This window comes from Lytechinus variegatus, chromosome 3 (genome assembly GCF_018143015.1).
Source record: "Lytechinus variegatus isolate NC3 chromosome 3, Lvar_3.0, whole genome shotgun sequence".
Lineage (NCBI taxonomy): Eukaryota > Metazoa > Echinodermata > Echinoidea > Temnopleuroida > Toxopneustidae > Lytechinus > Lytechinus variegatus.
This window is the reverse complement of record NC_054742.1, coordinates 20,906,383-20,933,957: the sequence shown is the minus strand read 5'-3', so window position 1 is coordinate 20,933,957 and position 27,575 is coordinate 20,906,383. Positions and strand designations below refer to the sequence as shown.

The 27,575-nt window shown below is 32.7% G+C and overlaps 1 protein-coding gene across 1 annotated transcript; it reads left to right on the top strand.

The window, feature by feature from the left end:
- LOC121410471 (plexin-A4-like) lies at window positions 1–25,591 on the top strand. Its single transcript, XM_041602592.1, has 24 exons — window positions 1–189; window positions 7,659–7,766; window positions 8,120–8,236; window positions 10,269–10,362; window positions 10,639–10,808; window positions 11,143–11,291; window positions 11,743–11,857; window positions 12,561–12,697; window positions 13,283–13,447; window positions 13,756–13,849; window positions 14,185–14,442; window positions 14,806–14,964; window positions 15,252–15,483; window positions 15,891–16,030; window positions 16,574–16,839; window positions 17,645–17,858; window positions 18,221–18,377; window positions 19,790–19,887; window positions 20,026–20,110; window positions 20,417–20,586; window positions 20,952–21,121; window positions 21,446–21,658; window positions 22,123–22,276; window positions 22,584–25,591. Exons 1-24 carry the CDS (start codon window positions 88–90, stop codon window positions 22,692–22,694), a joined length of 3,678 nt encoding a protein of 1,225 aa, XP_041458526.1. The 5' UTR covers window positions 1–87; the 3' UTR covers window positions 22,695–25,591.
- The last annotated feature ends 1,984 nt before the right edge of the window (window positions 25,592–27,575 follow it).

Below are 27,575 nucleotides of genomic sequence, written 5' to 3'. Positions count from 1 at the left end.
AAGTTAGCTATCCAGTCATCAGAAACGAGAGTCAGGATTGCAGAGACAGAATTTGTCTTCTACAAATGTTCAGCTTTTTCTGGCTGTATGGAATGTGTTGACAATCATTTTGAATGTGAATGGTGTGTCTTTGACAACGTTTGTCACAGCAAAACAGAGGAATGTGCATCATCTCAACTTGGTAGAGTGGTAAGAATTCTATCCTATCTCTTCTCATGTGATACATCAGCTAAGGCAATCTAATAGAAAATAGAACTTTCAGGATGTTTGGTTCCTTAGCGGACCTCTTTCATTATTCACCATAAATGCATCCAAGAAAGCTAGTTGCATTTCATTTCGTAGACAAACAGAGGTTTCAGTTACACAAGATTTATCACCCGAAATGGTCATTCATTTGAATTTGCCTCACACGTTGTATCACATGAATACTAGATGTAATGGTTTCCCTCCGTTTTGTTGGAATCAAATTTGTATGTATGATGACATACATTACTTTCCCTTGATAATTTCTCCAAAAAGACTTTATAAAAGTGTGGTTTTATTGAATATATTCTAGAATCATTTAGAAAAGTAATAACATTAGTATTAATGGTGGTATTAGATGGATCATTATTTCTTTCTCTTGGATCAATTTGATTTGGCAGAGGAAGAGATTGTACTTTTCTCTATAGATTATGTGTATATTGTGATTATCATTTTGTAAATTGCTAAATTTGGAAATGAAATTTTTGTTAAACATCAGCAAATGTGATCCTATTATAATTTTGCATTAAATCCAAGACGTCAATTAACACCTCTTTTTTCAATCTTCAACTTCAATAAAAAATGCTTGTCAGTTGATAGTGAGTTGAATATAGGAATATAAGACAAGGGAGGAGGATTGAGAAAGCTTTATGATGTAGACAAAGTAAAATAACAAAAGGTGACATGCATATTTGCTTGGGATCATCTGGATTATAGTCTCAAAATGATTTTAACTTTAAAGTGTAACTTAAGTTATATTTCGTTCCTTCAGAATGATAGATCCTTGCAATATGAAGTTTTCTGCCTGTGATTTGTTTGCCTGTAAATCCAAATAATGGTGTAGGTGGGATAAAAGTGAGCAAATATCTACGGCTTAACATAGAAATGAGTGGCAGGAACTGTGGCTAAGTCCTCTGGGAGAATTAAATCAGTCACTGTATATCTGCAAATAGTAGTTGATTCAAAAGCCTGCCAAGGCTTTCAAATGTACAGGTAATTTCAGAAATGTCATCTTCCCACGTTCCTAGCCAGTAGCGAACTAAAAGAGCTCAATTGCGTCATTACGGATTAAACGATAACGTTTGCCTACCGAGATATGGGATATCTGTAACCGATAAAAAGAAGCAACTTTGCTTAGGTACCTTAGTCCTACCAGGGTGGTAGGATTATAGGCAATTTCCATTTACACAAGATCTGACTTGAAAATCAGATGTAGGAAGGGATTTACTCTATGCTTTAAGGTACCTTCATGCCCTTTTCTGTAAATTGCATTTTACTTCAATGATACAAGTTAACCTATTCTAGAAGTGAAATATATTTTTGTGTATACATAGCTGGATTTAGGATGCTGCTTTTTGTATGATCCATGGAAGATACAGAGTCTTGTTTGAGGTTATATTCAAAATACATGATAGTAATATTATATATAATATGTGTGTAAAACTTCCAGAATTACCATTAAGATGTGCAAGTTATTTTTTCCACCTGGGTCTTAATAATATACAATCAAGTAAATGGAAAATACTAAATTGTTTCGTCTGTGATTTTTTTGTACATATGAGATCTAGTTTGTTTAATGATAAGCTGAGTACAGATTTCAAGTGTAATTTATTTCATAGTTTCTATGTGGGTAACTGAATACCAAGCATGGACTAGTAAAAATCTAAGAAAAAATGTTGAGGAATTCAACTGAGGTATTATTTCTTTTGATTCCCTGTACACACTGAAAAGGAAAATATGGGTTTGTTCACTTCTTATTTTTATTAATACAAATGATGTTAAGACCGGATGTTATTTATCCGTTATAGTTCAAGATTCATGTATATTACCATTTTATGAAACAGTATTCATATAGAGCCAATAGTTACATTTATTTGTTTTGCATCCAGATAAATAATAAGGAACCTGCGGACATACGGTATATATTGAACATTTTACAGTGTTAACCTTACTAATAGACACAAGGTTCAATAGGTTAATGAAAACGTTGGTTGATTCGAAGGAGATGATATAAAGTTAAGGGTTGTTCTCTTGTTATGGTTTGCCAAGTAATAGCTGACTTCCTCTGTGTAGACCACAGATCTGGCTTAAAAAATAAAAGGCTTCCATACTGCATAATCTTTTATGATTCTTGGCAAGGTTTTGAATGTTTGTTGGAAAGCCATCAAATATATTGAAAGAAGTTGTTTCTCTTTCCAGTATGTAACAGTCAATACTGTGGAGACAAAAAAAAATGAATGTCTTGTTATACTTATCAGGTATAATTGCCTTGGGATTTACAAGAATAATGCCATTATGAACTGTCATGTAAGAAAATAAATTCTGACCATAACATGATTGCATGGATTGTCATGGGATGTACAGGGCATTATTAGCCAATTTTTGCCTATCATTCTTTGATGACTACCATAACATCAGGTTTGACGGTATCATTAACCATCATCACACCTATGGTAAAATGAGAGAGATTTTCTCTATAGTATGATGCACAGTAGCCTCCATCTGTCACACCTAATCAGAATTATGTTTTTAATCAAAACAGCAGAAGAAACTGTGGACTATAGCCAGGGGCTTCAAATTTGATATTTCACTCTTCCTATCTCTCTTACTCTTTCTTTTCCCTCTTGCTTTCCGACTTGAAATTAGGGCCTAAGTGAGTGATAACATGACATTCTGATCCAGACTCATGTATGAATCATGTAAATCTAAGTATCATCAGGGAAATGATTCTTAAAGGACCCTTTTCGCATCAAGTATTTTTCTCTATAATAATTGGGTGTTAAAATGTCTAGGGTTTAAGGTATATTAATTCATTTGATGGTTATAGGTTACACAAGGGTTGTATCAAAGTTTAATTAAGATTAGCAAATAGTGCATGCACATACCGATCAGAGTATTGGTAGAACAGCCAGGGGGGGACAAAATTTTGCAAAGAAAATGAATGGCTGCTGCATTTTAGATGACAGGACTATAGGAAAATATAAGTTAAATGTATTAAGAGAGAAAAGTATATATGAAGAAACAAATAGACAGATGGACTGGTATAATATTAGGGACAGTAATTTTCCGCGATCGCAGAAAACAGATGGAATTCACGGAAACTTCCTTTGAAACGGAAAGTGGCATTTCAAAAGAAAAATCACAGAAAACATACTTTCCCTCAAAATACACAGAACAGCAACAGAAATTACTCCAAAATCTCAACAAAATCTGAATATTTAATGGCCACAAAACACGATCTCCTTCGCTATAATCATGACAATCTACACATGACTGCACTCGACTCCATCACACTCAGCTTTGGTCAGCAGGGACAGCTGTATCAAAAACATGAACATATGCACACATTGTTTTATTTTAACAACATAGCCATATTTTGCTGCCCTCTACGTTTGAAGATGTAACACCATGATATCGTAGTACTCTTGAAATCCAAAATGACGTGTAGGCGAAAATCATTGACTGCTCGAAACAATATGATATAAAAAAAAAACACCCAAAATTATTTGCAAAATTTCATTCAACAATAAAATAATGCTAATAATGTGAAGGGTGAGGTGTATTCATGTTAAATGTGTTTGTCAAAATATTTTGTGTACCATATAGATTCGATAAAGTGGCAGATACAAATTTTGACCAGCATGAGTGTTGTGACATCACAACTCAATGCGTATTGGTTTTCTGTGTCAACGGAATTGTCCCTTTTTCATGTGCACAAAGTATATGCGGAAACAAAATTTCTGTTTTCTGACATGCTGAAATGGAATTTAAGATTTTCTGAAACAGAAAAGGTAATTTTTTTTAAACAAAAAATCACTGTCCCTATAGTGTACATAGCCCTTGATAAAATCATACAGGGTAGAGTAATGCGAGTCTTTGAGAATAGTGAAAATGAAACAATATTGTACCGTCAATTCTGTTAGTTCTATCTCATTGCAAAATTTTTTATTCTATAGTATACTTATAGGTATTATAGGAAAAACTGACCTTCATAAGTTGGACATTCATCCAAGTCAAAGCAATTTTTTAAACCAGATTACGTTAAACATGTGTTACGTACTCCATTTAAGTTGAACAGACCCTTGTGCACATGGTATCAAGAGATTTGACTTTAATCAGCAAAGTTACCTGTACATATACATGTATGCAAACTTTTGAAAATGGTCTTTTTATATGAAGCAAAATATCTTCTGGCACTTTGTCATCTAATTTCAGACACTGGTGTTATGCAACAATCACTTGATGGGTTGTTATTATTTTCAATACTGTTTCTTAATGATCACCATTATCTGTGTATTAATTTTAGACTTTTATTAAATTATGTTTTCAGATAGTACCAATTGATTTTTTTTCAGGCGAATACATAAATCATTTTTATTTTTAGATTTTCATTCAAATTCAGTTATAACATACCTGAAAGGATCATGTTAATGATGTATCTTCAAACAATCCAAGAGGTTTCATTAAATGATTTAACCATGACATTCCTGTACAATGTTGTTGGAGATGATTTTTATTTTTACCTACTTTCTTAAATAGAATTTTATAATATATGTAGGTTTGTAAATACTTTTCAAATACTGGTAAATGTGCAATGCTTTTATCTAAGCCACACTTATCCTCTTTTCATCAATAATGAAATTTCATAATTTTTTCAATCTCTCTGAATCATTAATAGCAATGTATCATGTGAACTTTGGTTTACTTTGGAAGTAAATTTCATAAGATAGAATGAGATGAAATATAAGGACAAGTAAATGACATTGTGTTGAATATTACGTGAATATAGTGACAAGTTTTAATTTCCAATGAAATTCATGTATTCCTACTTGAATAGGAATGAGTAAAGTGTGTTCTCAAATCACATTTACATCTACTTCACCAATATGTTGGACAGAATTCAGAAACAAAATTATGATTTGATGCAAGCTTCCAGACATACAGTACTTCATTATAAACTCCCAAAGCTAGAGTGCATTTCAAGTGCAATAGAAGTTTAATTTTAATATTTTGGTTTAAAAGTTAGATGTTTTAACATGACAATAATGTTATAAATATTGTTCAGTTGAGGAGGAGACAGTACTTTGTCAACAATAATTACTGTTTGTTTATCAGTTACAAATCAAGTGGCATTTGTTTGAGCAAAGTAAGTTCATTAATAGGCTGTATAGACTGTGACCATTGATAGCTGAAATTCAATTGTTATACTAAATAGTCACAAGATCATGAGTGAAGAGTCAAATGATTTCTCATATCAAAATTTTCCTTGAATTCAGAATGTATAAGACCATTTTTAATCAGTTCTATGGCAATTAGTCTTTAGATACAGTACTTTCATAATCTTATATTTAGCTCTTTGTGAAATGAACCCTTGTTGTTGGGAATCCGTTATCCCAGTAAATGGTCTATGGATATATTCTTTGTCAACTCATCATGTAAAAAATAATTAAGAAATTGATAAATGAAACATAGATACTGTTACTGAACTGATCATGTAAACTGAGCTCTGATTATTTGTACCTTAAACAAAATATACCTAATTTCTCTTACATTTCTCTTGAAAGAGAGTGCATGTGTAATGGATCCAAAACTTTGAACTTTTCACTCTTAGTGACTCTTATATTTTTTATGGGAATGGTAAATTGATAACACAATTTAATATCATAACTCTCTCTTTAATTACTTATACCGATATGCTTTAGAAACCAACTAACAGAAGAGATGGTGATGAATGTGTACATCACACATACATGTATAAGTAATTCATGCAACATCATTAATCAAAAACTGATGGGCTTAACCTTCATTTATAATTACATAGGATAGATAAGAACATTCATTCCATCTTCATGACTTGGGTTTCTTGTTAACCCTGATGAGATAATTGGTATGATCCGACTGCATCCCAGAGGAGGATCATGGGTATTCTTTGTGTCGCCATCCATCCTATCTACCCTATCTTCATCAATCACTTGTTCTTTTCTTTGTTACCTCTCTCCGAGGAGTTTGCCTAATTGTGTACCCCTGGAGGGTAGACTAGCAAAAACATAGTCGGCGGCTGAAATGCAAAGTGAGAAACAAAATTAAGACATGAAGCAATTTTACATTGCAGCTTCTTCTTTTAATCTTGTCGGCATGGCAATTTAGCAAAAGGGATGAAGCAACAAGGGAGGGTATAGACGTGATCTGAAATTCAAAAGTTCAAAACTCCTTGTAGTTGATGATTCTTAAATTAATGTAATACCCTCATGGCTTGTATCTGAATGAAGTTAATTCACACCATGAGCATGACTTTCCTAATCAGTAAGAGCTACAAATGTTTTAATTAAATATTCTGATTAATTGGCATTTATGTTTAATATGGACATATTCAAATATAAATCTAATTGATTATACTAGTAATATGTTTATATGCTCTTATTTTAAGATTGATTAAACAGTTACTTGTTTGGTCTAAACATTGAAACTACCAACAAAAAGACCAATATGTACAATTTGCTATGTGTTTCACACTATTATGTAGATTATAATTGGAACACAACTAGTGAGTCATGGAGTTCTATTTTCTGCACAATGACCCTAGATATAAAGATAGTCAATTTCCCCTCACCAAATTGATGACTTTTTCCCCCAATGGGAAGGGGTCCCAACCAAATACAGTATCAAGCACCTTCATGCTTTGACTACAATTAAAGAGAAAATGTGGACAAATTGCATCCATATGTAGAACTTGATTCTAGTTTGGGGTATGTTTATGTTTCCTCTGTCTCTTCTTTCTTCTAATTACTTGTTAGTATGATGAGAGACATGTGGGAAGAATCTCTTTTTGAAACAAGCATCTCTACCATGCTCCAATAATTATCAAGTATCAAAACACAACTGATAGGGAGGATTAGGAGAGAAGAAATTGAGGAAGAATTTATTGATCAATCTATAGAATAATAGATTTATTTCTTTCTTTTTATCTAGAACTTTTGCCTATCTATAGATTTGATAGAATTAGTTACTAAATGATAAAAATATACACTTTTGATAGTTCATTCAGAGTTATTCTTTTCCATATTTACATTTGTGGTAATCCTTACAAAAGTAAATTAAACAGAATAGAAGAAATTGATATCTTAAGTGTTTGCAAATATGAGTGAAAATAATGTCCCAAATGATACTTGAAGAAAGGTAATTGTTCAGTCATTAGCAAAATAAGCATGGCTTATTGTCAGTTGGCAAGTCTTATCTCAAGTACTGATATTATATTACTTGTGCATTGATGGGCTTATCTGGGCTGGCAAGTTTTATTTGTTTTTAAAATATTTAATTTATTCAATCAAGAATTTGATGATATTGTAAAATTTTGTGATAACAGTTTGACTTTGATAGCATTACATGTATAATTTTGTGCTTCTCTTTTTTTTCAGACTGGACCCGAGACATGTCCTCATATCTTGAATAATACAGAGGTTCTGATACCTGTTGGTGTTGAGCAAAGCTTCAAAGTACAAGCAGCTAATTTACCTGGTGATGAGGTGAATATATACTCCATTGTTTCTCATTAAAAGTGGTTTCCATGGAGGCTTATGAATGCTTCATGAAGTACGAGAATGTAAAAAAAAGTCACAACCATGTCATATCATTTGCCAAACATGTTCATACATTTGAAAGCTTTGCCTTTCGTCTGTGTTTTTTTTTATGGGCAAATAAAAAAAAGCAAAGAAAAATAATCACAAACACATTGGAGTAAGTGAATCTGTTCTATATGGTATGTTCAGCTGTTGTTCACTTCTATTTGCATTTAAAAATCTTATACTAACTAGTTAATAAAATCATTTTTTTTCATTTTGGTTGTGATATAACATTTATGATGTGATGATATTTGCAGAATTTACCTGGTGGAAGGCCTATTTCCTACAAGTGTGTGTTAGACTATGAAGGAAGGGAAGTTTCTGTACCAGCTACAAGACTTAGTAACAGCCTTTTAGAATGTCACTCTGAATCTGTAAGTTCTCATCACAACTCTATTTACAGCAGTTCAACCTGCACAAGAATCTCATTGATGTACCATACCATGCTATGTAGAGAAGTGTTCTAGATAAATGGGTTGGAAGGTGTATTGAATATTAAAACAGAAAAAGGGTGAGATTTTTTTTATTAAAGAAGTTTGAAAGATTGTATCATATACATGGTTATGTATTGAAAATTGCTATCTCTTACTAGTGTAACCAAACTCAATAGAATCTTCATTAATCGAATAGAATTTGTTCAAATCAGTTAAATATTCCTACCTAAACTAAATGGAAAACCTTAAATTGTGAAAGGGATGTATATTTTCTGTGTTGTACTTTATTAAAACAATAATTATCAGGATGTGATAAGTTAATTCTACAGCAAGTGTTTCTTGAGATAGACCTCTCTGAATATCTGATGTTAAGCCAATCTATGGAAAAAAACACATTATATATTGAAGTATTAAAATGATGATGCTGTGGACATGTTGACTGGGTGGTAAGAAAGCCAAGACAGTAAAGGTTAATAGATGGTCAGATTGTTTGTTTATTCATGACCAATCACTTTTGGAGAGCTCGTTGCTATAAATATTAAATGTATATATGTGGAGGGCCAAGGATACTTATATTAAATTCCTACTGTCTTGGTTCCTTGTTAATTTTTGATTGTCTGTTCTTGAGAAATTGACCTGTGAATATTGCTTTACCCTTTTCCTTGTCTCTTTTTTAATGGTCATAGCAGACTTGTGATGAATCACTCAAGATTAAACGCTTTCCAAAGTGAACACATGCAGATCATGATACATACTTTTTGTTTGCTTTGTTATTTTATTTCTGTTTTCCAGTTTTAGCTCCCACACAAATTAAAAATATAGTTGATATTCATAGTGTGACACTTCAATCAAAATGATAATGATCATTTGGTCAGAGGACTATGTCATCTCCTTGCTAAAAGTGCTTTTTTTTAAAGAAATGGGCTCTCTATATTAATCAATACAGTGCAGATTTTTGTTTTAATCTGCAGAATTCTGGATTTGTTCTTATTCCAATAAACATATTGCATATGTATTAAAATACTTGGTTCCTTTTGCTTAAAGTATGGGAATGAAGTTTGGTAGAAATTTCTCACAGGTGTAATGTCCCTTTAAAGAAAGAACTGCAGTAGCTAACTGATGCAGTAGTTTCCTGGAGTAGACAGAGACCATTAGGCCTGACTTGAGCTAATTTAGACATTAAGATGTCCTGTCTTATTTGTAGATTAAAGGATTTCATCATAGGTCATATCAGACACCCTTTCCTAAAGGGACATATTAGTTCTACACCATTGAACTTCAGGTCAATCTTGAGAGAACACTCAATCAATTTCTTTACTTTTATGCTACTTAGTTTGCTTCCATCACTTTCTTCTTTAAAAAAATACTTTTTGTAGTTTTATATCCCTATCCCTTTCACCTATTTTATTTATATTAGTTTCTCTCTCCCTCTCGCCCTTTTCCTCCGCTCTCTCTCTGTCTTTTATTTTTTTTTTACTCTCTGACTTTCCTTTTTTATTTGATGTCCTTCATGTAATATCTTTCTGAATCTGCTACTGATCTATTCTCTAAATGATTTTATCTCCTGCTCAATTATTTGTGTATATTTTCACTCACATCCATGCTCTTAGGTACTCCCTTTCTTATCCCTATATACCTTATCTCATTTCATACCTGCTCTCAATCGTTTATTTTTTTTTATGCCATGTATTTTATTCTATCTTCCTCCTTCACAAAGGTTAGTAGTCCCAAGAAATGTTTTTTGTTATCTGCCTAACTTTTCATTTCAATAATAGATTTTCACTCTAGATTTTTTTAACAAACTAGGATGAATACTCACAGATGAATTGATTCAAAGCGGGAATAGGGCTTCAAATGTATTCCCTATCTCCATTGAGTAAACAGGTCTTTCTGCTTGCTATAAGGATTATAATGCTACATTGAAGTCCTAGAATGATTTTCCATCATTTGAAAATCTTGTTCTTTTTTTCAGTACACATTCCAGACAGAAGTAGACCAACTTTCTGTGGTTCTCAGTGTGCAGTGGAATGACATCATACGCATTGATAACCCTTCTCAATTCTCAGGTGAATATTCATCAATATATCTTTCATTTTGATGGTGAATAAATCAATAAAGGTTACAACATATTTGCAATGTCATTAAGACGATTACAATTTAGAAAAAGCAGGAATCGAAGCATTACTAAAGTATTTGTATCTGAGTTTGATACTTTTCTACTACATGTTTTATTCATCTTTCATTATGTTAATCAGCAAATTACGGATGGTGGGCATAAATATTTGTTTACTTTCCAATTTTCTATTTGCATTCATGCAATCTTTGCATTGCTTTCTTTCCAGTGATTCTCTACAAGTGCGATGTTGAGAGGCCTAACTGTGGTGTATGTATCAGTGCTGATGCTAAGTACCAATGTGGCTGGTGTGAAAGCACCCAACAATGTTCTATTGATGATCAATGTAGTAATTGGTATTCAGGAGGAGATCTCTGCCCGACCCCAAGAGTTACCAGTGTGAGTATTATCTCCATTATCACATCCTAGGCATGACATGTTTGCTGATTTAAGTGATTTATGATGTGCACATTTTTTTTCTTACAACTATAAAACGTGAAATTATCGTGGGATACAAGAATATGTTTGTAATATGATGTTTTCGTGATAACCATTGAGAATTATATTTTTGAAGTTGTATCCTCGTGCATCAATTGGTCAAAGTACACAATACCAAAGATTTCATTCTTGCTTATTTGCTATCAAATATGTGAATCAGGATACATTTTGTATGTTAATGGACTATAACACATGCTATTCCATTTATTTCTCTGTAATGTTTCGTCCATAACAGTTCAGCCCAAGAGCTGGACCTGTAGAAGGTCAGACTAACCTGACTATTAGAGGGATCAATCTTGGTCAAACTGCTTCTAATATTCATAACATAACAGTAGCTGGACATCCATGTGATCCATACCCAGAGACATATATCACAGCTACAGAGTGAGTATTGCTCCAAGTCATTGTCAACATAAACCTTATGGGATTACATAAATTAGTCATCATTCAGTTAAGTTTGTTAACAAATTTCTCATGGCTTATTTTCTCCTATCTAATCATCAAAAGGATGTAAAGTTTTTCTTCTCCAAAATTAATAGATATATTTGATATATAAAATGTGTACCTTATTGATATATAGTTATACGCAAATATTTTCAAAATATGTAATCCTGTAGAAAAGATTTAGATATTGAGTATAGATGTTATAATGGATATATTATGTCATATTCTTTAAATGTTGTTTTAGATAAATTTTTTAAACTGTGTTTTGGATAAATGACTTCACTTTGTTATTTCTGACAACATTTGCAAGAAAGAATTGATTTGGATATCAACTTCATAAGGTATACTTTAAGATCAATATTTATTTATCAAAATGATTTTTTTTCCCTAGGATTGTATGCATGACTCAAGGAGTATCAAATCCATTGAGTGGTCCAATCATCGTTAGACTAGCAAGTGAGAACAAGACTGAAGAAGGGCATTCAGAACAAGACTTCAGATTTGTGGTAAGTTCACACTGACTAGCAGATGTTTATTTATCTTTCTAGGGTTGAATTGCATGAAGAGGTTTGGAGCAAAAAGTGAAGAAGAAAATTTAAAATGGAACAGTTCTTGAACAAATATAAACAATTTCTTCAGTTGTAAATTATATTGTTTTTTCATGTAAGTCTTCATCTTCTTTTGTAAAAAAAGAAAATAAATGTACTGTCGTAACTAATGATAGAGAAAATACTAAGCAAATAGATAAAATTACAATACTGATTCAGTTAGGCACAGCACTACTCCCCAATTACGGGTCTCGTGTTCATTTACTAGCACATATGATTTGCATGAAATAAACAAGAGCAGCTGAACTGTGTGAAGTAAAGAAAACAACTGTGAAGCCAAAATCAATGCTCTGTAATTATTTGTATGAAAACTAACAAAATGAAGAAGAAAAAATAAATAAATGTTCAAAGCATACATAAGATCTATTCTTAAATGTAAGGATAAAAAATGTGTCATTTTAGGGAGATTACTTATGTTTAATGTAGACATGCTCAAAGTTCACAAACTTGCATAAAATTACCAATTTTTCTGAACTGGTTTGTTTTGAAAGTGTTGGCTTTGAGAATTAACTTAGAAACAATCCTGTATTTCTGATGAATATGCCAGATCTGTCATAACAACTTTTGCAATCATTTAATAATTATGATTTATTGATAACAGGTACCTAAGATCATATCTCATAGACCAATCCTTGGACCAGCATCAGGTGGTACTAGAGTAACCATCACTGGACATGATCTAGATGCTGCTAGCTCTATCAAAGCTGTGGTAGCTGATCATGATTGTACTGTGGTCAGGTAAGAATAAGAATTTTGTACATCCTATCATTTCATTGCGCATTTCAGAAACTTTAAATATATGTTAATATCAATCATATGATTGTTTATTTCCAGAATTGCCATTCTTGTTTCTATCACATCTTACTTTGGACAATTCTACAAGCTTTTGTCATTCTAAAGTTTGAACTATTAATATGATCATATAATACAAATAATGCAATGTATTTAGTGATGCTCTCATACATCATAGCATTCACATAGTATGAATCAACATATCTTCAACTTGTTCAAATGAATTAATTGCGACTATCTGTGACCATACTTGATTTTCTTGTTTACATTCTTCAGTACTATTTTCATATTTACGATAAGAGGTTTATTTAATCAACATAAAGCAGAAAACATGTATATGAAATCAAGATTGAAGAAAGATTTTGATTACATGATGATGTGATGTAAAATGTGATTTATGATAATGATAGTTAACATGCAGTTTGAAACTTACATGCAAGAGAGAGACACAAGCAGTTGACTTTCTATCAAGGTTGTCACTTTAGTAGTTTTTAATGACTTTGTAAATGAATCATGTTATTTTGATTGCAGTATATCTCAAGATTCTATAGTGTGTGTGACATCGCCTGCTCTACCTGGTGATCATGGATACGTTGGAATGAGATTTGATGGTCGTTATGTTGAGGGTACTTTGCAGTTCACATACAATCCTGATCCTACTATTCTTAGCATCAAAAGATTCAGATCAATTAAAAGGTAAGTTTCAATAATAATGTTAGATCTAGTAATTCAAGTATTTTGTGTCACATATAACCCTATATTCTATTTTTCATTTTTTTTTATTAAAAGGTAACTTTTTTGTTACGATTGTTATTCTTAAAAATCTAGACATTTGTCTCATTGAGCCCCATGACCAAGATTAAATCTGTATTTGATTGTTTTCAACTGGGGAATTAAAATCTGTGAGAAAGATCTAAGAAAACAACGTTGCAGACTATATACTACATGTTTTGTTTTTTTTATGAAAATGTTGTTAATGTGTTTTCGTTTGTTTTATATTGTAGTGGTGGTGTACCAGTACGAGTGGAAGGTACCAACCTCAATGTGATACAAAATCCACAGATGATCTTTAGACTACCGGATAAAAACTTCACAGTTGTGAGTATTCTATTATCAACTCTTCATTTTACACATTGATTATGATTTGAAATGAAAATTGTGTAATATTTTAATGCAAAGTTCACCATGTCTGACCCCCTAATACTTTGATTTATATATTGAGCCACATCACTGGCATTGGAAGGTATTCTTAGATGTTGGAGGAGTCTAGCTTCAATAGTGAATTTAAAAAAAAAACAGAGGATAATGGACTTATGAAAAAAAATTAATTGATGTAAAAGAAATAATACAGTCCTAATTTATTACATTATGGAATAGTTAGTACCTGTTTGTTTACCTTAGAACACTTGTATTGTCTTTGCATGTTAATGCAGAACTGCACTGTGAGCAGTCCAGAGACAATGTTCTGCCCAACCCCTAACATGTCAGCCAGTAGTGTACCTCTACCATATGAAACTCGTCAAGGTCAATATGGTTTGATCTTGGATGGTGTCAAGAACTTCACCAGCCTTGAAGGTCTACCAGGTGTCCAACCATTTGAGTTTGTCTCTGATCCATACTATCAGAAGTTTCACGAAGCAGATCATATCAAGAAACTTTCCTATGGACAACCTAAGCTCCTTACTATCTTGGTAAATATCTTTGTTTTGTTGTTTAGATGCTTGACTGTGATATATGTATATAATATATAATGTTCAAAATCCACACTGCGGAGTGCTCAAGGTGTGAAATAGATAATTAAGGGTTACATTGCTATTTAGATGAAGTTAGAAGATAACTTATGTGAAGGATTATAGAAAGACCTGTCTCGCCCTTGACATCTTATCTTGTCCACTATAAATATGTCACTGTTTTCATAACCATGTTACACGTGTAGCATGCAAAAATTACATTTTAAAATCCTTTTGATGTTTTACAACATCAGTAGGCCTATATGAATGTGTACCAAATAGAAACATAAATGGTGAATGAGTCATGCAATCACTTTTCTGTAGGGAGAGAATCTAACTTTAGCATATGAGGAGAAGGATGTAGAAGTGTTGATTGGTGATTTCCGATGTCAGAAGATTCTCTTGGCTGCATCTAAGCTATCATGTGACCTACCGGATGAACAACCACAAAGCACTAATGGAGATCTCTACCCAACTGTCTTGGTAAGTATCCTGATGTATTATTGAGGTCATGATCTTGATAAAAGGATAATGAAGGGGGGGGGATACTCAAATAAAAGGTGCATTATGTTGATATGTTGATGCATCATTCTTTTCACAATGCTCTCAGTAGTGACATTTTTTAAATGGAGGCTGTAGACCTCTTCGCCCAAAATGTGAGTAATGTCTGTTAATAATGTGAGAAAAGGGAACAGAGAAGAAACTAATTTTGTTCATTTTGAATGAAATAACACAATTAGACTGAAATATTTGTAATATCTTATTTACAGGTTCGTCATGGTAACCTTGAATTCTATGTTGGTAAGCTTCATTATGAACCAAAGGAAATACCTTGGATACTGATCATTGGTGTAGCGGCAGGTTCTCTTCTCGCAATCATCATCTTCATGATGACTCTGGTGGTATACTGTCGTAAAGCTAATGCCAATGAACGTCTGGTGAAACAGCTTGAACAACAGAGAGATACGCTAGAAATGAAAGTAGCCAAGGAGTGCAAAGAAGGTACCAAAACTAAATTCTTCTTTGTTTTGTGCTTCTTGTTTTAATAGATTTAAAAATTTTGTTAAGTGTTATCAATTTGTATTGACAGTATTGTTTCTCAGGGAATATAACATACTTTTACCAATGACTTAATGCTCATTTCTAAACATAGATAATAGCAAGCACTGTTCAATACATGAAAAAAAACTTGGATTTATATCCTGGCCCTTGCAAGATAGATGGTGTGGATTATTGCATAAATACTCATGTGATGTTGTTAATAAGTTTTGACCTATCCTCAGCCCTTGAAACCGAGTATAAAGTTGGCTGTCCATTGAGATGGTGGAATGATTTCTGTTGGGCTGCAATGCAGAAGAAAAAAGTGTAACCAATCGAGTGAATAATGAATTGTGTTTTTTATTTTCCAGCATTTGCTGAGTTACAGACCAGTGTGAATACAGTTACCAGTGATCTTGGTTGTGGAATACCCTTTCATAGTTATCATATCTATGCTATGAAGACAATGTTTCCTGATCAACCAAACCATCCAGTCCTCAGAGAACTACCAGTAAGTTTCTACAACTGTTATTATGATGGTAGTATATGAAATGTTAGACATTTGATTCTACAAAAAAAAAATGAGAACAAAGATTATACCAAAATAATTTTGTCACAAGTAAAATTGGAAAAGGAAATCGATACAAATTTTAGTTTGGGTATTGAATGACTTTGGGCAACTGGCTTTACCCATCTGTGTGATCAATATGCAGTCTATGATATAGATTAGAATTCTTGTTTCTTTGTTAATAAGTGGTTTCAAGAGGATGAGTAGTAGTAATAACCTAGCTTTTGTACAGGTCATTTTGCCCAAGTCAAATCTCTTGGGAACACAGAAAATAGCACATGCTTTGCACAATCTGGTCTGGAAAAAAAAATGCTTTGACTTTAATAGCCCATTATTTGGACTTGGAGAAGGTCCACTTAACTATGTTTATGACAGCAGCTTTTAATATGGAATATTTCATATGGCTTTAAGTGTTTAAGGATAATACAAAGGTCAGAATTGCAAAAAGGCAGGCTTTTTTGACAAATCCTTAATTCATTATTTCAGCTTCCGAGGGATCATAAGACAAATTCTGAACGTGGTTTACAGATGTTTGGTCAGCTGATTGATAACAAGACATTCCTTCTGTGCTTGATACAAACCCTTGAAGAGCAAAGAACATTCAATTTGAGGGATGTGAGTGCAGTAGCATCACTTCTCATGGTGGTTCTTCAATCTAAGATGGACTATGCTACAGATATTATGAAGGTCTTACTAGAAAGACTCATTGAAAAACATCTAGAGAAAGACAGAGCAAGGCTACTCATGAGAAGGTATGTAGAGATTTTTATTTATTAGGGCAAAATCAAATGAATTGATCGAAGTGCAAATCTATGGACTGAAGTATTGACATGGACAGTTTGAAGGGTATTGAAAATATTCATTCATATTATCAAATATATCAAAATATATAATTCAGTAAGTGTGAAGTTGCGAAGCTAGAATATTTGTAACCAAATATCATTTTTTTAATGATTTAACAAATACAATATATCCATTCATTGTAATATTTTTTCTCTTGACGAAGATTCATTCTTTTTTTTTTTTGGGGGGGGGGAGTTCTACATGGGAAAGACAATTTCATTATTCAGGTTCACTGAATGATCAATATGAGAAAACTTGATGAAAATATTTTGTCACTGAGTACTGTGTGTGTTATGATTCACATATAACTACCATCATTTGCAAAAGACCAACTGAAAATTTCTGTACATAGCGCATGTACATAAGTGTAATATACTGTATTAGTTTCATTAAAAACTGGACTATGTATTATTTATTGGTGTTGATTACATGTTTGATTGAATGGTTAAAGAGAAAAGGGATTTAAGACTTTGCTAATAGCTTGACTAATCATATTCTGAAGCTATTGGGCAATTAATTAAAGCTGAAAATCAACACCAACATATAATATATAAACCAGTTTTAATGAAACTAAATATTACAATTATATACAAGTGCTATATACACAAATTTTCAGGTTGTCTTACATTTCTTGCAAGTGATGGTATAGGAATATCCTTCTTTTATAATGTCTGTTTCTTGACTGAAGTTATACAATGATTGTATTCAATACAGGAATGAGTCTGTAGCAGAGAAGATGGTTAGCAACTGGTTATCTTTCCTCCTCTATAACTTCCTAGTAGACAGTGCTGGGGAGCCACTATTTACACTCTTCTATGGTATCAAACAGCAAGTTGAGATGGGACCAATAGACTCTATCACTGGAGAGGCTAGATATGGACTCAGTGAAGTCAAAATTATCAGACAAACTATTGAAAATAAAACATTGGTAAGTGTACTTTCTTTGTTACAACAACACGAAAAATAAATGTGATATTCAAAATTGGTGATGAAATATTTCTTGTAGAAAATCAAACTTGCCATGGACTGTATTTCTATGAATATTCTTTAAATGCAATGTCTTTTTTTGTAAATGCATTGTTGTATCTAAGTAGATAATGAGTGATGATGGCCTATATAGCAAGGATTCCACCCCTCTATTTCTCATTTAATATTTTTTGTGATGATAATGCCTGAAGGTCGTGCTTGCACTTATCTTATAACATAATTAATGTTATGAATACTCCAGTCTTTAGTAAACCAAGTATTCTTTAACTAATGTTTTGTCTTCCCTTTTTTTTTAATTTGCAGACCATATATGCCATGGGGCTTGACAAAGATGCAGACCCACAACAGGTCAAAGTTCATACATGTGACTCAATATCCCAGGTCAAAGAGAAGATTTTAGACTCCATCTACAGGACCACACCTTACAGTCACAGACCTCCTAAAGAGGAACTAGATCTTGGTAAGTTAGTCTTTGTTTACTACATTGGAATGTGCATGAAGCTAGATTTAGATCAATTGACTGAATCATAATGGTCATATTCTAATTTTGGAAGGATCCATAATTCTCAGATCTCAGAGGACAGAGGTATGATAGCAAGGTAGGTGTTCTCATCATCATTTGCTACTGAATTGTTATGACCCAAAGAATGGACAGTGGTTTTTCCCTTTTTGAGTTTGGATTGTATTATTCAAGGCCCATATTCAATAGACTCTTTTATCTGGAACATATCAAGATCGATGTTTAATAAACTTCCCACAGGTGATTTCACTTTTGATTTTTCTAAGGTATGCGTAGGCATTGTAAAAAACACACACCTGTACAACAGATGAAGTTACATTCTGTAGAATTCATTCTGAAACTCTTAAAAGGAGGTTATTGAATAGAGGCCTTGATCTTAAAAGTTTGAAATGAGCATTTTTGAGGCTGAGCATGTTTTATAGCGTACTAACCCTTACCCTTACCTACATGTGTTTCGTACTTTAAATCATGGTTTTACCATGGAACGGACTGACAACTAAGTTTATTGACTGACAGACTGATTGTGAAGAGAAGCTAGACCAGTCCTTGGGTAAGTTGCATACTAACCCTAACCCTAACCCTGTTTCTCCCCCTTGTCTAGCTTTGGTGAAAGGTCTTGACTGGGACACTGTGTCACATACCAAACACAGGAATATTTACGCCATCGGCAAGACACCTCCTTACAGTCACAGACCTTGTAAAAATTTACACAATCTAGGTAAGGTGCATGTCTAGGTCTATAGATGCATGCTCCATTGATATTTGCTCCTGCCTTTCTCTCTTTTTAATATTTTTTTTGTTATAGATATTGTGTATAGAATGCAGCAATATAAAAAAAAACAGAGTGGTGGGCTTAGATAATCACTTGAGTTACTGGTGCAATGATAAATAAGTGTTGGATATTTAGTTTGGACCAAATGTCTTTAGACCATGTGTTGTACAACTGCATGTCTGCTTATGCACGTTGACTAACCTTACAGCATGCCCATTATTTGAAGAATGAATTTGTTTCATATCAGTAAAAAAAAAGATTGAGGTTATCTCCCAAGATTTCTTCATCTGGTATTTGTATCAATTGATGGATTTCTTCTACATTTAGTTTTCATTGATTTTTTATTTTCATTTAAATTGTTAGTTGTTATGACAGGCTTTGCAAGGCAATTAGCTTATACCTTTGTATAAGTAGTGTTTTGCAATTTCTACAATAAATATGTATTATCTCCGTCTCCCCCATTTTTTTCTTTCGTCTCTCTCCCACTTTATATTTCTTTCTGTCTTCCACATATGCTAGTTTGTGTGTGTGTTTTTACATTTTCACTCATTTTTCTATGCTCTGTCTCATGTTAATACAGAATGGAGATGTGGTTTATCAGGGAGGAAGATTCTACCAGAAGATAATGGTATCATTGATGGAGAGTGGAAGAGGTTAACCATGCTATCAGATGAGCAGGTAAGATACTCATCACAAATTAATTCACATTCCATATATTGCAGAGATGCAATATATAATAAAAAATAGCTCTCATATTTCATGGGGATTATAGATTGGAGGTGATTTCAATTGATATAATGTCATTTTTTTTTCCAGGTACGAGATGGAGATACGATAGCTTTAGTACCAAAGCAAGGCTTCACCATGTCTGCCTTCACATCACCTACTACAGGAAGATATAGTAAGTTCAAATCATTCTCACATTCATTTCCAATACTCCACATAATTTCCTGTCTATCATCATCTCTATATCACTGTGAATGTTAAATGGTTTCTACCCAACAAGCTATATATTTTCTATGAGTCAGAAATTGTCTCACAACATGAATGAAAATCAAAAGAAAGTTTTCAATATATACTGCTTCATTTATTGACATAATACTTTAAATTATTATATCTTGTGTGAATGTAATAATATCTGCATTTGTCAAAAAATGAATAAGTGAGCGGAGAATTCATCATTTCAAGTTTACTTTGCTTTGTGCAGCGGCAAGTCCTTGCCGATCAACCACTCCAATGCTAGGGTCATCAGATGTAGAGAATGGTGTGAAGCTATGGCATCTAGTCAAACAGAGTGATCATGATAATATGAAAGGAAATGAGAAGGATCACAAGATGATGGCTGAAATATATCTACCAAGATTACTTACGACCAAGGTAACACAACATTTCACAAATTGATTGTTCTAGAATTATAAAGTAAAGGAATACTGCAGATCATGTGTATAATAGTGGTGGTAATTGAAATTCATTTGTCTTCCTTATGAAAGCAGAGCTTTAAAAATTTTACAAACATTATTATTAGCCATTCATTTTATGTGAATATTAGATGGAAATATTTTACCAATAATGCAGACACTTTTCAGACCTTTCTTTAAAGATATATGCTTGTTTGTACACAATAGATGAAAGTTGCCTTGAGATTTTTACCAGACTGCATTATAAAAATCTTTCGCAATACCAATAGGAACTATGCATTGATTGTGATTTTACATTTCCATGCCCTTCCTTTGTTCTTTTAGGTCACATTACAGAAGTTTGTAGATGATCTCTTTGAGACGATATTTAGTGTTAACTACCGTAGTAACACCCTCCCTCGTGCCATTAAATACCTGTTTGATTTCTTTGATGACCAAGCTAAGCAACATGGTATCACCAATCCTGAGGTTGTACATTCATGGAAGAGTAACAGGTATGTCAATTGTCATTAAAGCAGAATTGTTAAAATTGTAGTCAAAGTGGTAGTGGTTGAAATGATGATGGTGGTGGTGGTGGGAGAGGTGGTAGTGGTGGTAATGATGATGACGATAGTGATGGTGGATGTGGTGATCATGACGATGGTGGTGTGAAGTAATAAAGGTGGTATTCATTGTGAATTACGTACTTGAAGAGAGTAATGTCCTGATGTGTTAATATCATGTGCATGAAATAATCTTCACATTTATATAATATTCATATTTAACCAAATTCTCTTTTGCTTCCTTTCCTCCTTCTCCCTACCTTTCACATCAAACAGCCTTCCTTTAAGGTTCTGGGTTAACCTGATTAAGAACCCACAGCATATCTTTGACATCTATAAATCAGACACAGTAGATGCCTGTTTGTCCATTGTTGGTCAGTGTCTAATGGATGCTTGCTCTGTATCTGAACACCAACTCACCAAAGACTCACCATCTAGTAAATTACTCTATGCCAAGGATATCCCCAAGTACAAGGAGTGGGTTGCAAGGTATGTATGTATGTTGTGTGTCATTTCATTAAACTAAGTGATTGATCATGGGGTTAAATTCTATGATTGATAGCAATGGTTAATGTGTGTGATCAGTTGTAAACATCAGTCTCGTGATCAGTCGCTAACGTTACAGGGCCCAGATCAAATTACACTATATCTAGTGTACAATACTATATGAAGATACTAATACCTTACAGAGAAGTATGAATCATGTTTAAATTTGCATGCATTTATATTGAATTGATGAGCCGTTTTTCCTTGCACGTCATATCAATTACTGAAGCCATTGACATTGGGTAAAATTAGAGATGGAATCATTCTTTCCACTGAGGATTCAATAAGATTGTATTGGGACATAGATTAGCAAGGTTTAATTTATTAGTCAGCCATTTTTAGAAAGCATTTTCTTTATCCTGTGTGCTATACTGTGATGTCTGTTGAAATGTGTGTTTATGTATCAGGTACTATGATGACATCAAGAACATGCCACCAATCAGTGATCAAGATATGAACGCTGTGTTAGCAGAGCATTCCAACAGTCACCAGTATGACTTTCACAAACTATCTGCTCTCAATGAACTCTATCACACCTATGCCAAGAAGTATGGTGAACAAGTAAGTCAGATTTCTCACATGTTTACATGATATCTGTTCCTGTGACATTTCTTGAAGGTACCTTATTCTTTAGTGAATCTTGCCTATCCTGGTAGAAACTTGACAGGTTACTAGTTATTTGTTTTTCTTTCTTGTTACAAATTGCATTTCATGTGAAATATTTTGAAAAGAAAGGGTATCTATCTCTTGTTCCAAAACTTTTTATTGTCAGATTTCCTCATGTGGATTGTCTTAGATACTTGCTGTATGTCCAGTATGTATGTGCTAGTAATTGCATCTCTATTTATTTCCTCTTTTTCATTTTCAGATTTCGGAATCATTACAGAGGGACGAGTTTGGTCAAAAGTACAAGCTGGCAGAAAAGTTTGAGCATGTTGAACAGCTAATGATTGACAGTGAATCAAATCATACCATATGATGATGATATTCAGGACAATCTTAACATGGTCTTGTTGCAATATATATATATTTTTAAGATATGATGGAGTTTGATGTTAGCCTTGGAGGATAATGGATGATGTCATTGGATGGTTGATGAGCATCTTTTTGAAATGGGATATTTTCAAGGACATTATTGTGGACCATCAACCATGGATTTCTTGTTTCATTTGTCTTATGTTGATAAGAAGCTTGCCTTTTAATTGTAATCATGGAGATGTAATATGGATGACTTGGATTAGATGCAACTGATTTGAATATCAGGTCTGTTTGGTCTGACGAACGACAGGGATTCAAGTTAGATGAAAAATGTTATGATTGTACTTGAAGAAATATTGATTTAATTTGTGATGTGTGCATGGGACATTACCTTTGAGCTGTCTTGTTAAGAATTTCATGTGCCATGCATTTCACGGGACTTGTTGCCTGTTATGACACAATGCGTTCATTGTGCAGTTATTTTAACATTTGTACAGAAGTACCTGTATCTCATTGTGGTTATAAAACTTTGTGACATTATTTATTGTGCCTGAGTCGAGAAAGATATTTACAGCATAAAAAGAATATAATTTGTCTATTATAAATGCTGTTTTTAAGTGTGTTATGAGATTTTACTGCAAAGCAAATTAATGCATTATTAATGTACTCCAAATTACTATGTGAGAAGTCTACTTTTAAGGAAGCAGAAGATTAACTTAATATTGATTATTTCAAATTGTTCATCTGGATTATATTGTTTAATTATAGTTATTTCTATTTGCAGTTTTATAACTTCAGAAAACTAGTTATTTAATTGATATGGTCAGATTTCTGACTTTGGCCCCTATTTATACTCTTTCTTTCAATGTTCCGCAGTATAATTACAAATTTTCTCATTATGTTAACTTCTCTGCGGATTTATTTAGCTCTAGCAAGATAAGATTCAGAAGAGTGTGATAAAATCATACTTATTTTTACATTGTTAAATTTCTCAACGGTGCTCTTTGTTTATGGATCTGAAATATCTATTGACTCTATCAAACTTTCAGTGCTCTTCTAATAGTATGGATTTACATATGCAATTTTATGTTTTCTCATTTTGTTTTCTTTTAATTCATGTCTTTTTTTAAAGCTAGATCAAAATAGAACAAAAGAAATTGTGTTGTGTTATTTAAGTTGTTTTTTCATCAGTCATTCGTGATTGTTACTCTCCCCATTATAAAATACCAAATTTGATAATTCAGTTGCCTCATTTATTCTCAATATATTCTTTCTTTTCTTTTTTTATGTGCTTACAAATTTACAATCTCAAATATCATCTTCTTTAGTGTATGCGTTTTCAATTTTGCTCTTCATCTAAAAAAAGATGATTAGAATTAATCTATCTATCTATCCAAATTATGTATTAGCAAAATGAAATCATGTTACCTTTACTGGGGTGTGAAAGAATGTTAGCTGCCTTCACAGTGATAAACTTGGGAAAGTTTATACTGAACCAAAGTATTGAAATAAAAAGCAAATATTCTGTTAAGATAGCATGAATAATATGAACAAGACCAGGACAATTTAATTGAGTGTAATGAAAAGAATGTCAAAGTAAGGATTTTATTGACAATTATTGAAAAACTAGTGATATCTTCACATGTCTTTATAAATGTATACCAGACTTTGATCAGCAAATCTTAGAGTATGTATGCTGTTGTATAAATGTCAAATTATAAAATATTTGAGAGAATTATTTGACAAGACTTTTATTGATTTCTTTATTTGTATAATAGAAGGCCTTGGCTGAGGAAAAGCAACAAAACTATATTACATATATAAAATAAGTATTCATCCCATCCTGTAGTCATATGTCAAATTTTCATCAAGAATTTGTCATCTGCTGATATCTTAAATTCATAGATGCCAGGAAATGTGAGAAATATTTGTTAAATGAAAAAATATCATTTTCATTGATATGAATTGAAGAGGTTCAATTGTTTACCAAATGACTTACAAACGATGGCACATAATAAGTCAGTTTCCTTGTTTTTAACATCATATTCAAATATTAATTAGAAGGTTGTTAAGTTTTGCATTTTGCCATTTATATTACAATGAGAAAAGGGAATTCACATTTTTTTACTTCTTTGGTATATAACCAGTTTTGACACTGATTTTTATCACACAACACATTTCATCATGTTTCTTAATTATTCCCTTTTATGTAGATGTATCTTAAATGCAGCTTTCTTAATTTAAATAAAGTGCATTATTTATATCATGTATAGCAAACTTCTGGTGCAAACCTTGATTTGTATTCTGTATAACCAATACAGGCTAGTTTTCAATGTGCCCTTTTACCAAAGCTTTTGAATTACTTAAAAGAAGTAAAAAGTATGATCAATTAAGATATGATTAGTATCAATTCAGTGATTGTAAGATATTGTAATATGGTCAGTCATATTCCATTAACAGTGAATTGGAGCATGACATTTCTTTACTTGTTGCAATGGTGTTTTAATTTCTTTTCAAAGCTTTATTTGATTCTCGCTATTGAGAACACTATCACATTTTTGGAGCAAGATTATTCCATTATTTATAGAGAGAAACTCTATATTCTGCTGCATATGATATTTTATTACATTGTACGTTCAAATACGGTGACCCCCAAACATTGTAATTTTAAATTTGTATTTAATTTTGAATAAAACTCATTTCTCAAAATCATCAGTAAGTTTTTAAACTTTTAATATTCCTAGTAAATATCAGAGTATAAATGGATGTTATATCTGTATAAATGTATGTTTTTTAATTGTATTTTTGTGGAACCTCAGAATATTGAAACTGAGGAGCCCTACGGAAAATCTGTAAATGATTCAATGAATAAAAGAAATGTTTTCATATCAAAATTAATTCAAATGTCTTTTGCTATATCTTTATCCCATATCAGGTATGGCGTGAACATGATTGCATTTTGTTGTCACAAAAATCACCTCGACCTCCATCTATCAAATTTGTGAATGTATCATGATGATGATTATGAGGGTGGTTATGATGATGATGATTAGATGATGATGATTGTGATGATGATGATGATTAGATGATGATGATGATGATTGTGATGATGATGATGATGGCGATGGTAATGGTGGTGATGATGATGATTATGATGATGATGATTGTGATGATAATGATGGTAATGATATGATGATGATGAAGATGATGATGTGATGATGAGGAGGGGAGGGTGATTATGATCAAATGAATAAATGTTTAAATTACAAAAAAAAAGAATTCACCTATGAAAATATTAATGTAAGATAGGGAAACTTTTCAAGTTGATCAATAAGTAAGTAAACAAACGATGTGACTTGCATTGATAAAGTAACCAAAATTTATAGGGATAATAATCAGTGTATTAAAACAAGCCATCCATAATTTCATGAACAGAATGTGAGATTGAAAGTCAAGCTTTCCAGAGATATCTTAGGCCTTTATGTACACCCTGCCTCTTATCGCGAGGTAATATGTAGGTACATATTAAAGGGAGTTGGCCATCTATCCAACAAATGTCATTATAATTGCAAAGATAATAAAAAAAACATCAAAAGTCGGTTGAAAATATGAAAAACTTAGTCCTGTTACCTTTGATTAAATTTTTGTCATGCAGAAAGTCCAAATTTTGCAGCTTACAGCCTTTTGGGGTCGTGTGGTCAGTGGTTATTAAAAGCTTAGGACTCATGATTGAAAGGTTGTGGATTATAATCCCTTCTCGGCCATTATCTCCACTTTAAAGGGGAATCCAGCCTTGGCCACGAAATGTTGTGTTAGGAAGAAGAAAAATTAATTAAACAGAATGGTGAAAGTTTGAAAGAAATCGAACAAGCAATAAGAAAGTTATAGCTGCTTTAAGATTGAAATCACTAATACTATGAAGATTTCAAATTGGCAACTGGGTAAGTAAATCATGACAAGTGGAAAGGACAACTTTCCCATAGGTCATGTACTTTATTATCAGGGATTTGTGGTTTTCTCATAAGTACCCATTCCCCTGGGGCAGAAATCTAAATATAGCCCAGGTAGTATATTGTTTTATGTCCTCATGAAAGAAGAATATGATTTTAAATAAAACTTTTGGGGAAAATGACATTTTAGCCATAATATGTATTGGAGTATATGGAAGAGTAGTCCTTGCCTTACATCACTATGACATCCCATATGCTGCCAATTTGAAGTCTCCATGGGTATAGTGATTACCAATATTTACAACCTTTAAAAATTCATAACTTTCTTGTTGTATGTCCAATATTGGTCGAACTTTCACCTAACAACTTGTCTGATTTTCCTTTTCCTTATAAAAACAAGTTTTTATTTGGGTTGGATTCCCCTTTAACCAAAAAGACCCTAGAGTATTTTGATGTCGTCTATAATGGTAAGTCACTACGCGCGTAGCCAGGGGGGGGCGGTCGCCCCCCCCCCCCTCAAAACGTCCCCAAAAAGAAAAAAAAGAAGGGAAAAAAGAGAGGAGAAAATGAAAAGGGAAGGGAGGAAAGGGGAGAAAGGTAGCTTTGTGTTTTTTTTCTTTTTATTCTTTATTTTTTTCTTAAAAGAGAAACTCCTTCACTCTTCTTGCTCTAAATTCATATATGTATTTTGCTTCCGCGCTGCGCGCGGTTAAATGACAATATTGAAGTTCTCCATTGTTCCCCCACCTTTTCTCTAACCCTGTTTTTCCACCTCAGCTATGTGCTTCTTGCCAGTTAAAGTTAAAATTGTATACATTAGGGCATGAATTTGAGTAAGGTTAGGCCGAAGTAAATATATGAAGTTATCTTTTTTTTCAATTGATCGCGCAACTTCTGGTCTGGTCGGCTCCGAGCGGGTAAAATCTTTATAT